This window comes from Pseudorca crassidens, chromosome 15 (genome assembly GCF_039906515.1).
Source record: "Pseudorca crassidens isolate mPseCra1 chromosome 15, mPseCra1.hap1, whole genome shotgun sequence".
Classification (NCBI taxonomy): domain Eukaryota; kingdom Metazoa; phylum Chordata; class Mammalia; order Artiodactyla; family Delphinidae; genus Pseudorca; species Pseudorca crassidens.
In genome coordinates this window covers 79,150,228-79,162,532 of record NC_090310.1, presented here as the reverse complement: position 1 = coordinate 79,162,532, position 12,305 = coordinate 79,150,228, and the positions used below count along the sequence as shown (strand labels likewise).

The window sequence follows — 12,305 nt, the reverse complement described above, 5'->3', positions numbered from 1 at the left end:
GCATCCCGAGCAAGGAACAGAATCCCTCCCACCATCACCCCAGCAGCTCCCTCGTACCCCTTTCTGGTTACTGCATCCTTCCTTCCCACAAGGATATAACCACTGTCCCATTTCTACCACTGACTGATTTTGTCTCTTTTTGAACTTTATATAAAGGAAACTGTACAGTAGATACCCTTTTGTGTTTGAGTTCGTTTGCTCAAATTTATTTATTGATCCACACTTTTGCATGTATTATAGTTAAAAAATTTTTTTAAACAAAGAAAACATTGTGCATTCAATTGAAATCCCATCTGTCCTTTCTAGATGTGCTTCATCTTCAGTCCTACCCCAGGTTTATCACTCCTATGAATTTTAAAATACTATTATCAGACACATTGGGTATAAATAATATGTATTATGGTATTCATGTTTTTATTCTCTCTATAAAGTGTCATTGTAGTATATATATTATTATTCCACATACTAATTTTTGTTTAACATTTTACAAAAAGCTTTATTTATGTTGATACACGTAATCCCACTTTATTTCTCTTAGCTGACTTGTTGTATTGCATTGTGCAAATATACCTCAGTTCCTTCCGTCTGTTGCCGTTCCCTCTTGATACACGTTTAGGTCATTGCCACTTTTTTTGCCGATAGAAAGACCGCTGCCATGTGTAGCCTTGTCTGCTGCAGTCTCCACTGTACATATGTCCGTGTTTTTCTGTGGACTACACCCAGAGGTGGACTTGCTGGATGGTAGAATATATTCATCTTTAACTTTACCAGGTTTTTTCAACTTTTTCTCCAAAGTGCTTATCCTAATCTTAGTCCCACTGTTTTTCTGCATCCTCACCAACGCTTGATAGTGTCGGACTTTTAAAATCTTGCCAATCTGAATTAATACCTTGTTTTCCTATTTGCTCTTTTACTCACACTTTCCATTCTGGGAAGCCTGGAAGCCCTGTGTTCATAAGCCACTCTGCTCAGTAGTTCTTAAACCTGGCTGATAGGGACTTCCCTGGTGGCACAGTGGATAAGAATCTGCCTGCCAATGTCGGGGACATAGGTTTGAGCCCTGGTCCGGGAAGATCCCACATGCCGCAGGGCAACTAAGCCCATGTGCCACAACTACTGAGCCCTGTGCCACAACTACTGAAGCCAGCATGCCACAACTACTGAAGCCAGCGTGCTTAGAACCCGTGCTCCGCAACAAGAGAAGCCACCACAATGAGAAGCCTGCGCACGCACGGCAGCGAAGAGTAGCCCCCGCTCGCCGCAACTAGAGAAAGCCTGAGCGCAGCAACGAAGACCCAGCATGGCCAAAAATAAATAAGAGATCTAAACAAACAAACAAACAAAACCTGGCTGATCATCGGAATTAACCATAGGAGCTTTAAAAATTGCAGACTGCTTTGGTCCCAGTCCTATTTTGGTGTTGAGATGGTTCCCTGGTGTTCTTAAAGGTTCTTCACATTGTTTGGTTTGGCTGGAGAAAATGCTGCCCCAGATCATGAGAATCTTTGGAATACGACTCTCTCATTTTTTAAACAAATGAGGATCCCCTCCGCCCTATCTACACAAGTGTTTCATGCCTTAGGGGTCAGAGTTGTAGATTCTATCATAGTAAATTAGTAATAATAGAATTAGTAATAGGAGTAATTAGTAATAGTACTAGCAGCATTAGTAATAGCAACAGAGTTAGGAACAATAATAATAACAGAGGTAACATTTAAATGGTGCTTATTGGGTGCTAGTCACTGTTGTAAATGATTTGCATAAAACAACTCGTGTAATTCTCATAATACCATTGCAGTTGGCATTTAACAGAGGAGAAAATTGAGGTATAGAGAGAAGAAGAAACCTCCCTAAGTTCATATAGTTAGAAAAGGTGGAGCTGGGCTTCTACCCCAGGCTGTCTGGCTCCCAGGTCATGCTCTTTATCGCCAGGCCCTGGGAGTTTGGGTGTGATGAGAGGGATGCGGGAAAGCTCACAGAGCACCCACAGTAATGTTGAGCGTAGTGTGTTAATCACGTATGGCGTTGTGACAGATTATCCCGCATGTGATGGCTTAAAACGACAGGAAGTGTTATCTGACCATTTCTGGGGGCCAAGGAGTCCAGGTGCAGCCTCGCCGGGCCCTCTGCCTCGGCATCTCTCATAGGCTGCAGTCATCCAAGGTTCAGCCGGGGCAGGATTCACTGCCAGGTGAAATCAGTGTTGTCAGTTGTTGGGCTGAGGACTTTAGTTCTATACCAGCTGCTGGCCGGAGGCCACCCTCATCCACTGCCCCACAGGCCTCTCCATAGACCGGCTCCCACATCAGCTGGCTTCACCCAAGTGAGTCTGTGAGAGTGTGAACAAGACAGAAGGCACGTCATCTCAGAACCAACCTCCCTTCACTTTTGCCTTATTCTGTTATTAGAAGCAGGTCCCTGGGTCCAGCCCACCACTTGGTGGGCCTGGATCACCCAGGGGTGTGAACACGCCGGGAGGTGGGGAAAGTGGGAGTCACTGAAGAGGCTGTTTCTCCAGGTAAAAGTTAGAAACAGCTCCATGAGCTGCAGTACTGATGGTCCAGTGACACACAGTACGAATGTGCCTTGAAAACGACACATTTTAAGGGATTTTTGTGTCCCCAGTGCCAGTAGTCTTCAGACTCTACCAGACATATATCCTTGGAAGTTTTTGAGTGGGATGGGGGCTTTTCTTCCCATGCAGCTGCTGCTTTTCCCACTGGTCTGCACCTAGCCTGCCCCGTGGCTTTTAAACCGTATCTTGAGTGCGTGTCTGATGTCAGGAACATCCACGGCCTGGAAGCAGCCACATGAATCCTGTGGGTGGGTGTTTCCTGGGGAATTAGAGTCGTTATCTACTATGGAATTGCTTTTATTTTGTTCCAGCCTTTATTTTTCCAAGTTCTAGGGCCATGGACTATGCTGGAGTCATTTGAGGGTTGAATCATCATCAAATAGTCCCGATATCAGCCGTTCTAGAATAAGTGGGCTGAGTGCGTCACCCTTCCTTTAGTTGCAAAGGGCTATCATTCCCAGACATGCATCACATTTTATGAGATGTGACCCCTGTATCTTCCCACAGCAAGAACGGGATCTGTGTCTGGGAGTATGGGATACTGTTGGGTGGGCAAATCTATCATTACTTTACAATAGCGCTCCACCCTTCCCAGATTATATTTGAAAAAAAATCAGCATTGGGAACAGATAAGTATGTATAGAAGGGGATCAGAACCTTTCATCTGTATTTTCATCACCCAAAGACAACCACTCTTGCCTTTTCAGGGAATTTCCCTTCAGTTTTTTTCTCTTAGCATAAATGAGTGTAAACAGCCGCACACAATTTTATAAAACTGGCTTCAGACTCCGCCTAAAGCTTTCTAAAGCTCCCACCCCCTCCACTGAATAATAAGTATAGGGAAAATGTTCTCATATTATTAAAACATGATTTTTATGATTTTAATGTGGGCACGGTGTTTTGCTGAAAAAACGTAGCATTACTTAATCAAATATTCCTTTCTTGGATACTTAGGTTGTTTTCCATCTCTCACTACTAACAGTGAATCTGTGCACATCCATCTTTGTTAGGCTGTCTTTAATGTGATGCATATTATTTTGCTAATATTTTTGTTTTCTGACCTGTCTCCCTCTCTATCTTTGGTTTTGCAGGGTGCAAATCCGTGCCCAGGGCTGTGGAGCTAGCTCTCCACTTAGCACGAATCTCACTGTTCTCCTTTCGCGAAGTGACCCTCATCCTGGGGCCATCTTGCCCCCAGGGGACATGGGGACACATCTGGGGACATTTTTGGTTGTTGCAGCTCAGAGGGTGGTGCCACTGGCATCTAGTGGATAGAGGTCAGGACAGCCTCATACCAAAGAACGTTCCAGCCCCAAATGTTCATCGTGCCTGGGCCGAGAAACTCTCTTCTGATGTGGCCATCTTTTCTGTCTGTTGTTTGAAAGTAGCTGCCCAGTTACCTGATGTGAGGAAGTTTTCCCTCAGTTATAAAATGGTTCTCAACCTGGTTTAATGACGGTTGACAGTTATAGTTTTGTTCTCACCTGGCTCATCAACCCTCTTAAACATGTGTGAGCTCATGGACGGCTCTGTGCGGCGTCTTCCTACCCTCACCAAGCAAGGTCTGGTCTTTCTGTGAATCTCTCTTCTGAGAAGGTCAGCGAGGTTAGAGAAGCCGGTTTCGTCGGGGCTTGCGTGTTTGTCTCTGTGTCGCCAGTTTTGTTTTTGTTGTGTTACAAGATGTTCCACTGCCCTCCCCTCACCCTTCCCCCTTGGCGTGCTGAAGTCGGATCACTGGTATAGATCATACCCTTGTCACTGTCTGAATAAAAGAGGCCTTTGAACAGGTGCCAGAGTCAGACCACAGTGGAAAAAGATGAGGCCCCCAAACAATGCAGCACAACCAGCAGATCTCTGTAAATTTAGAGCGTAATCTTGCCATAATATGGGAACGAAGTAACCTTGTGATGAACTTGGTGGGAGGAAATGACTAACGGGAGGAGACAGTCGGCACAGTATTTATATTGGACAAGATGTCCGAGTTCTCTTGAGCCCCTTCTGGAGCAGAGGAAGCTGGGGAGGGGGACGTTATTTCCCATAGCAGCATTTGGGTGAAGGCGAAAGGAAAAAGGAACCTCAGATGCTTTCATGTTCAGACCCCACTGCTGTCTTTGGCCCGAGTCACAAGCAGGCATAGATGCAGTCCATCAAAGCAGCAGCCTGCAGTTCTGATGCTTTTAAAGTGCAGGTGCCCGTTTGTGGCCTGTGGGTGCTTTTATGAGTAAGCATGTTGTTCTCAAAGATTGGCCGTGATCAGAGGCCTTCGGAAGTTACTTTAGTCGATGAAACTATACCACTGATTTGGCCTTGGGTATTTATTTCCTATTCAATGAAGAGCTTACAGGCATGCATTCTGGGCTTCCTGGGGCAGCAGAATTTAGGCACGAGGTGGTGATGGCCGTGCTCACTTAGCCTTGCCCATCTCCATTGCCTCCAGCCTCCCTGCGATGCAGGTCTGTGAGGAAAGAGTCGTGGGATAAGAATTGACGATTTCACCATCATTCCTTAAAGCCAGGGTTTCTCAGCCTCAGCACCGCTGACATTTGGGGCGGGATGGTTCTCTGTTGCGGGGACCACCCTGTGCATTGTAGGACGGTTAGCAGCATCCTTGGTCTCCACCCACTAGATGCCAGTGGCACCTCCCAGTTGAGATAATCAAATACGTGTCCAGACATTGTCGGAAGTCCCCTGGGGGCAAAACCACCCCCATTCAGACCCCCAGCTTAGACCTTGTTTTCTACAAACAGTGCGACTGAGGGTCTTGAGGAGTGACTGTCACCCCAACAGGAATAATAACACTGGGTGAGCATGTTCTGTGGATGTTGGCCCTTTGCTACCTGCTCTATGTAGATGATCTCGTTTAAGCCCCAGCAAGCTATACGGTAAGAGTTGTCAGGATCCCGATTTTACAGAGGAGGAAACTGAGGTCTAGAGAAAAGAAGTAGCTTGTCCAGGTGCACACAGCTGGGAGCTGGTACCGGGTCTAAGCATCTGATGTCTGTGCTGTGATGTCACCCTCTCCCCAGAAAATCGGGTCAGTGTGAACTGAAAATCTGGGTACTTTGCTCTCTAGCTAAGTCCTCAGGTAGATGTAAGGGTCCCACGTTGTCTAGAGCAGTAGCTGTCAGCTGAGGCAATGTGTCCCCCAGGGGACATTTGTCAATGTCTGGAGACATTTTGGTTGTCACCAAGGGGATTGCGGCTGGCATCTAGTGGGCTAGGGATGCCGCGGGAGATGGGCAATGCAGAGTCCAGCCCCCTCACGGCAAAGAATTCTCCAGCCCCAAATATTAACAGTGCCGAGGCTGAGAAACCCTGATCTCGAGAATTATCTTACTTCCCAACTCTTTCTGGTAGACCACGTTTTGGCAATACCGGCGGCCCCGCATATAAATTTAAAATTATCTTACAGTGTGAGGGTCAGTCTGTTCCCGTTAGAATAGTAATGACTGTAAAAACAGAGTTCTTCAATCCTTTTGATCTTGCTTTCATCATTTAATGATTTTCCAAATGCTTTGAGTTTTCTTGTTTTCTGTGGCCTTTGCCCCAAAGTGAGGCTCCCCTCTCACTTTTCATCTTCGGCCAAGTGAGAAAACACTGGCGTCCACTGAGTACACTTTGTGCAGCATCTCTCGTGGGAAGCGGCCACTGGAGCGGGACCAAGTGTTCCTCTTGGGTGTTCATTCCTCCCGGCCCTCCCTCTAGGATGAATCGACCGGGGAGATTACGTTTTACATGAAGGGAGCGGATGTCGTCATGGCTGGCATCGTGCAGTACAACGACTGGCTGGAGGAAGAGGTAAGCGTGACGTGGGGTGTGGAAACAGGGCCTCGGATGCGTGTCCTGGAGTCTGTCCCTTGCATGGAATAGTGAGGTGGGTCCCTGCATGCGTTTTCTGGGGCTATGTAACAAATCACCCCCAAACGTAGCAGCTTAGGAGGACGCGTGTAATTTCTTACAGTTTCTGCGAATCAGCAATCCAGGCACAGCTTGGCTGGGTCCTCAGCTCAGGGTCTCTTTGGCTTTGGTCAAGGGGTCACCCGAGGCTGGGGTCTCATCTGAAGGCTCAGCTGGGGCGGGACCCCCTTCCCAGCCCACTGGGAAGTGGTCATGGGCAGGATTCAGCTCCTCAGTGCCTCTAGGCCGGAGGCAGCCACGTTCCTTGCCATGTGGATGAAACAGAGAGAAGTGAAACAGAGAGATGAAACAGAGAGAAGTGACCTTCTTGGAAACGACCTCCCCTCACTTTGCCGCATTCTGTCTGTTAGGAACAAGGCACTGGGTCCAGTGCACACTCAGGGCAGGTGAACATACAAGGGTGTGGGTACCAGGAGGCGGGCATCATGGGGCCCCGTCACAGGCCCCCTTGTCCCGGATTGTGACGTGGGAATTGGCTGCAGCAGGGAGGGAAGGAACTCTCCAGTCTGTCAGGCCGTTTCTGTTTCATCTCCCATCTCCAGGCGCAGAATTCACATTTTATGTTCAGTAATATCATATTTCCAATTAGTGAGTAACAAACCCAAATGCCAGGGGCCAGGCAGGTAACTCAGGTGAATGAAACGGGCCGGGATGTGTTTCCTGACAGCATCACACTTTGTGCGTTGAACGTGTTGGAATGTTCTTCACTTGACAGCTATGTTTCGTGGGACCGTGTGGAAACAGCCGCCTTTCAGTATCACTGGCTGTGGTCATTTGGGAAAGTGCTCTTGTCAAAGGTTCAGTTTTTCCAACGAGCCTGAAATCCAGATTAGTCTCTGAGATCTTACTGCATTGACTTAAATTTTGAGACCCCTTTGGAAGGTTTGCTGAGAGAGACTGCTTCAGGGGAAAGCAGCGTTCTGATTTACCATTGCACTGTCCCCTTGGGAGGGGCATCCACTTCAGCCTCCAGCCCTCCCCAGAGAGAGTCCGGGATACAGAACCCTTAGTGCGGCTCTCCGCTGACCAGGGTTTGCTTTTCAGTGTGGAAACATGGCCCGGGAAGGGCTGCGGGTGCTTGTGGTGGCGAAGAAATCTCTAGCAGAGGAGCAGTATCAAGACTTTGAGGTCAGTGGTTCTGTGACTTTCCTTTTACTTTTTAGCCCCACTCACCTCCCCATCTTCCCCTCCCTCATTCTGCTCTGGCCAGACGGACGTCATTTCTGAGCACACCAGGTTCTTCTCTCTGCCTAGTACTGTCCTCCCTCACAGAGCTCCAAGGCCCCCCTCCCTCACTTCCTTTGGGTCTCAGCTCAAATGCCGCCTCCTCTGAGAAGTCTTCCTGGATCCCCCATCTAAAGCAGCCCCGCCTCATCACTCCCCGTTGTCACCCTGTTGAACTTTCTTCACTGCATTTATCACCAGCTGTAATGACTTTATGTACGTATTTTCACATTCTTTTTTTTTTTTTGCGGTATGCGGGCCTCTCACTGTTGTGGCCTCTCCCGTTGTGGGGCACAGGCTCTGGACACACAGGCTCAGCGGCCATGGCTCACGGGCCCAGCCGCTCCGCGGCATGTGGGATCTTCCCGGACCGGGGCACGAACCCGTGGCCCCTGCATCGGCAGGTGGACTCTAAACCACTGCGCCACCAGGGAAGCCCTCACATTCTTTTTGATAGCTTCTTTCTGGAATAAAATCTTTTTGAGAGCAGAGACTTTATCAGTTTGGTTTGCCCTTGTACCCCAACACTTAACGATAGTCATTATAAACCTTTTGAAAAATATGAAATGAAACCTTCAAATTTGAAACTGTAAACCTTCTTGAAGCCCTGATTTTTTTAAGCTGTAAAAAATGTTGGATTTGAACTCGATCATTGACTTTCACTGCCAAGGCTTCCAGTATAAATATGTCTTGTTAATTGTCATCTCATCCCATGGATTGTGTGTTCCTTGAGGGGGAGGGTCCTTGTTGTACCCCCAGTCCTGGCACAAAGCTGAATGAATGTATTTACACGTGACTGAAGGGGAGAGAGACCAGGTTGGGGGAAAGGCTTCTGCGGCCCTTGTCCTGCTCCACCCAGAGAAACTGTGCTCGGGTCTGTCACTTTTATGTGCTTGAGTTCTTTGTAAAGTTTTATTTAACGAGAGTTCTAGCCCTGATAAAATTCTACCTTTCTTTCAGTTTTAAAGGCATATGCTTTGTGACTGCTGTATCTTTGTTAACACCCTAAAGAGGGGATAAACAGAAGGGTTGGGTCGATGGGCTTTGGAAGTAAGACTTTGTCTTTAGACAACCTGGTGGTCAAGAGTTCTTGGTTACAGAGCATATGCTGTGTGGGGAGAATCTACCGTCTTTTGAGGTCTCGAGTTGTACTAATCCTTGTAAAAACCCAGTGAAGTTGGGGCCGTTATTGCCTCTTCGGGGAGGAAAACAATTGAGGCTCAGAGAAGTTAAGTGACCTGCTAGAAGTTGCACAGCAGGTGAGTGTAGAGCAAAGGGTGGAGCTCCGGTCTGTCCAGTTCCAGCGTCTGGACTGATGAACTGGGAAGGAGGCTGGAGGTCTCAGTTTCACCCCTTTGAGGTTCACCCAGGTGCTGGGGTCCCTGCCCTGTGTGGGGGATGAGACGCTCCCACTGCCAGTTGGTCCGCCTTGCACCTCTCCATCCTAAGTGGTGACAGTGTCCCCTGGTGTGTCCCAGGCCCGCTATGTCCAGGCCAAGCTGAGTGTGCACGACCGTTCCCTCAAAGTGGCCACAGTGATCGAGAGCCTGGAGATGGAGATGGAGCTGCTGTGCCTGACAGGGGTGGAGGACCAGCTCCAGGCGGACGTGAGGCCCACCCTGGAGACCCTGAGGAACGCCGGCATCAAGGTAGGGTGAGCCTGCCTGGACCCACTGCTGAAATAGGTTGCCACATGGCAGTGACTTCCAGACTTAGACCAGTGATCCCGTCAGCGGAGGGTGAAAATTAGAGATGGGGGGAGGCGGGGCCGAGGACGGAAATAGTGACAGGGAGCCGGGCTCGGACAGTGACCTGTAGCCCTCCCATCCTCGACAGCTGTGGCAGACGTCTTGCGTGTCCGCGTTTGCTGCCGGGCTCCATGGAGACAGGACCGAGAGCATCTCCTTAGCTCTCAGGACCAGCTGTGTCCCGCGCATTTGCGGTGTTTGTTATATTCTTGTTGAGTGTCCGGCCAGCCAACCAATCTGTGTTTTGGTCTGGGTAACTGAATGACCACCCAACAGAGTGACCATCTGCCCCAACGAACTGCCGTATTTACATTCTCGTTTGGGGCCAAAAAGTACATATCTGGTAGTTTAATCCGGAGACGCCAGTAGAGGGCGTCTGGGGAGCGGGCTCCATCTCTGCGGACCCAAGCAAGGGATTAGCAAACTCTTCGGCTAGAAGCTCCTGAAGATAACGTAGGTTAAGCTGCCTGCCTCTGCCCAGAGCAGCTCTGGGCTGCATCCTTGGGCCCGCATCTGGCGCGAGTGCCCGTGAGCTGAGCGGGGCGATGTCAGCAGGACGGATGAGGCCTGGGCCTCCGTTTCCCACCTCGTAAAGTTACTGTGAAGGAACAACGCACAGCACTTAACAGGTGCCCGGCACGGTGAACACTCGGGGAACCTTTGTGGTTATTTTCTTTCCTGCGCTTCCCCTGCTGCCAAGATATCCTTTGTCCGATGACTCTAAGGCCCCCACCCCACTTCCCCACTGGGAGCAGAGGGTTAATGGGTGAATCAGCAGGGTAGGAAGCACATCCGTTTAGACTCTGAAGACCTGGGTTCTGGGCCTGGTCGGGACAGGAACTAGCTCTGTGGCTTTGGGCAAGTCACCTACCCTCTCTGAGCCCGCCACACTGAGGCGCACAGTGCTCAGTTACGAGGCGAGGAAGGACCTGGCACGTTTACTGTCGGCGTTTATTTAGGGTTCAGCCCCCTGAGATTGCTCGGGGGCATCCGGCCGCGTAGAAAGACCTGTGGAACGTGACAAATCAGTGTTTCCTGTGGGACATGGAAGTGACCCCTCGTCCATACAGCCTTCCCCTTCTTTGAGATTATTTATTGCTTTAAGAAAAGTTTCCGGAACGGGGATTAGGAGGGCAGAGGCTGAGCTTCACGACGTCTACTGCAGCATGTGGCCAGTTTTTCAAAAGTGCCACACCAGCTTTTGCTACCACCAGCGGCAGACGCCCAAGGTCTTGAAGCCCTTGAACTGGGGCCTTTCCTGTGGTTCGTTGGGGACATTGTAGGCCTCAAGGAGGTAAATGGAACGTATCAAGTTCAGCTCGATGTGTTTGGAAACTCGGCTGACACAGGCGACAGGCTAGCCTCAAACGCTAACCAAGGGGACCCCTTCCATGCGGTAATTTCAGGTTTGGATGCTGACGGGGGACAAGCTGGAGACAGCTACATGCACAGCAAAGAATGCACATCTGGTGACCAGAAACCAAGACATCCACGTTTTTCGGCTGGTAAAGCGTTGTCTGCTCTGGGGCCCTGTGGGGTGGTACTGCCGTTTGCCCTGTAGCCTCATAGCCTCGCTTGGATCCCTGGGGGGGGGGGGGGGGGGGTGGCGGGAGCTCACGTCGTTGGTTTGGGTGGGATCACTGAATGACCCAGGCGAGGCTCAACGATTCCTGCCGGTGGTGGTGCAGGAGCGCCTGGTTACCGCCCCATGTTAATCTGTGTTCTTTACCCGGTGCTGGCTGTGGTCCCTTTGAGGAGCTGACGGGAGTTAGGTATGATCAGCGTGAAGGATGCAGATGAGCTCATACGTGTGAAATTGTACATACAAGTCTGGGATTTCCCTGAACCCTTCAAAGCCAACTCCTTGGGTAGGAAATCAGTTCCAGATCGCAGATACTGGCCTGTCTTCCCTCCTGAAGGCAACCCTTGAGGAACCTTTAGAAGGAGGCGTGTTGGGTGGCAAATGAGAATTCCCTGCCCTGGTGGCCAGCGCTTGGCCCAAGCAGTGCGGGCACAAGGAGCTGCTCCAGGGCTTGAAGCCAAGGACGGTGATTGGCCTTATTGAGTTGGGAGTTGGGAGAGGCACTAGGTCCCCTCTGGGGCCAGATGTGGTGGTCCTACTTATCTGTCATCAGAGCTACCAAGCCAAACAACTGGATCTGGATGTTTTGGGGGTCTCCCCCCATACCCCTGCCTTTGGTCTATAGCCCGTTGAAGCTTTATGAAATCCAGCAGTTTCGGGACTAGCACAACCAGCATCGTGTAGAGACAGATACAGTGGATCCTCATTATGGATTCTGTATTTGCAAATTCACCCACTCACTAAAACTTGTTTGTAACCCAAAAATCAATACTCGAGGTGCTTTCAGAGCCCTATATGGACGGATACACAGCAGTGGAAAGTTTGAGTCATCTGACGAGTGAGTTCCTAACTGAGGTGGAGAGGGGCGACGCTCTGCCTTTTTAAAAAAAAATTTATTGATTGATTTATTTTTGGCTACGTTGCTGCGTGTGGTCTTTTTCTAGTTGCGGTGAGTGGGGGCTACTCTTCATTGAGATGCACGGGCTTCTCATTGCGATGGCTTCTCTTGTTGCAGAGCTCGGGCTCTAGGCGCGCGGGCTTTAGTAGTTGTGGAACCCGGGCTCAGTAGTTGTGGCACACGGGCTTAGTTGCTCCACGGCATGTGGGATCTTCCCGGACCAGGGCTCAAACCCGTGTCCCCTGCATTGGCAGGCAGATTCTTAACCACTGCACCACTAGGGAAGCCCGCTCTGCCTTCTTGTCTCAGCTCTCAGGTGGACGCAAGGGTCCTTTTCAGTCTACTCAGTGCCACGTTTTT

The 12,305-nt window shown here is 49.7% G+C and overlaps 1 protein-coding gene across 5 annotated transcripts in view; it reads left to right on the top strand.

Moving 5' to 3' along the window:
- ATP9A (ATPase phospholipid transporting 9A (putative)) overlaps nt 1-12,305 on the top strand; it is a 133,310-nt gene that overhangs the window by 95,479 nt on the left and 25,526 nt on the right. For all 5 annotated transcript variants that reach the window (XM_067708464.1, XM_067708463.1, XM_067708467.1 and 2 more), the window contains 4 exons: nt 6,281-6,373; nt 7,538-7,621; nt 9,196-9,366; nt 10,872-10,970. In XM_067708464.1, coding sequence (XP_067564565.1) covers nt 6,281-6,373; nt 7,538-7,621; nt 9,196-9,366; nt 10,872-10,970 — 447 coding nt within the window. The remainder of the gene's footprint in view (nt 1-6,280; nt 6,374-7,537; nt 7,622-9,195; nt 9,367-10,871; nt 10,971-12,305) is intronic.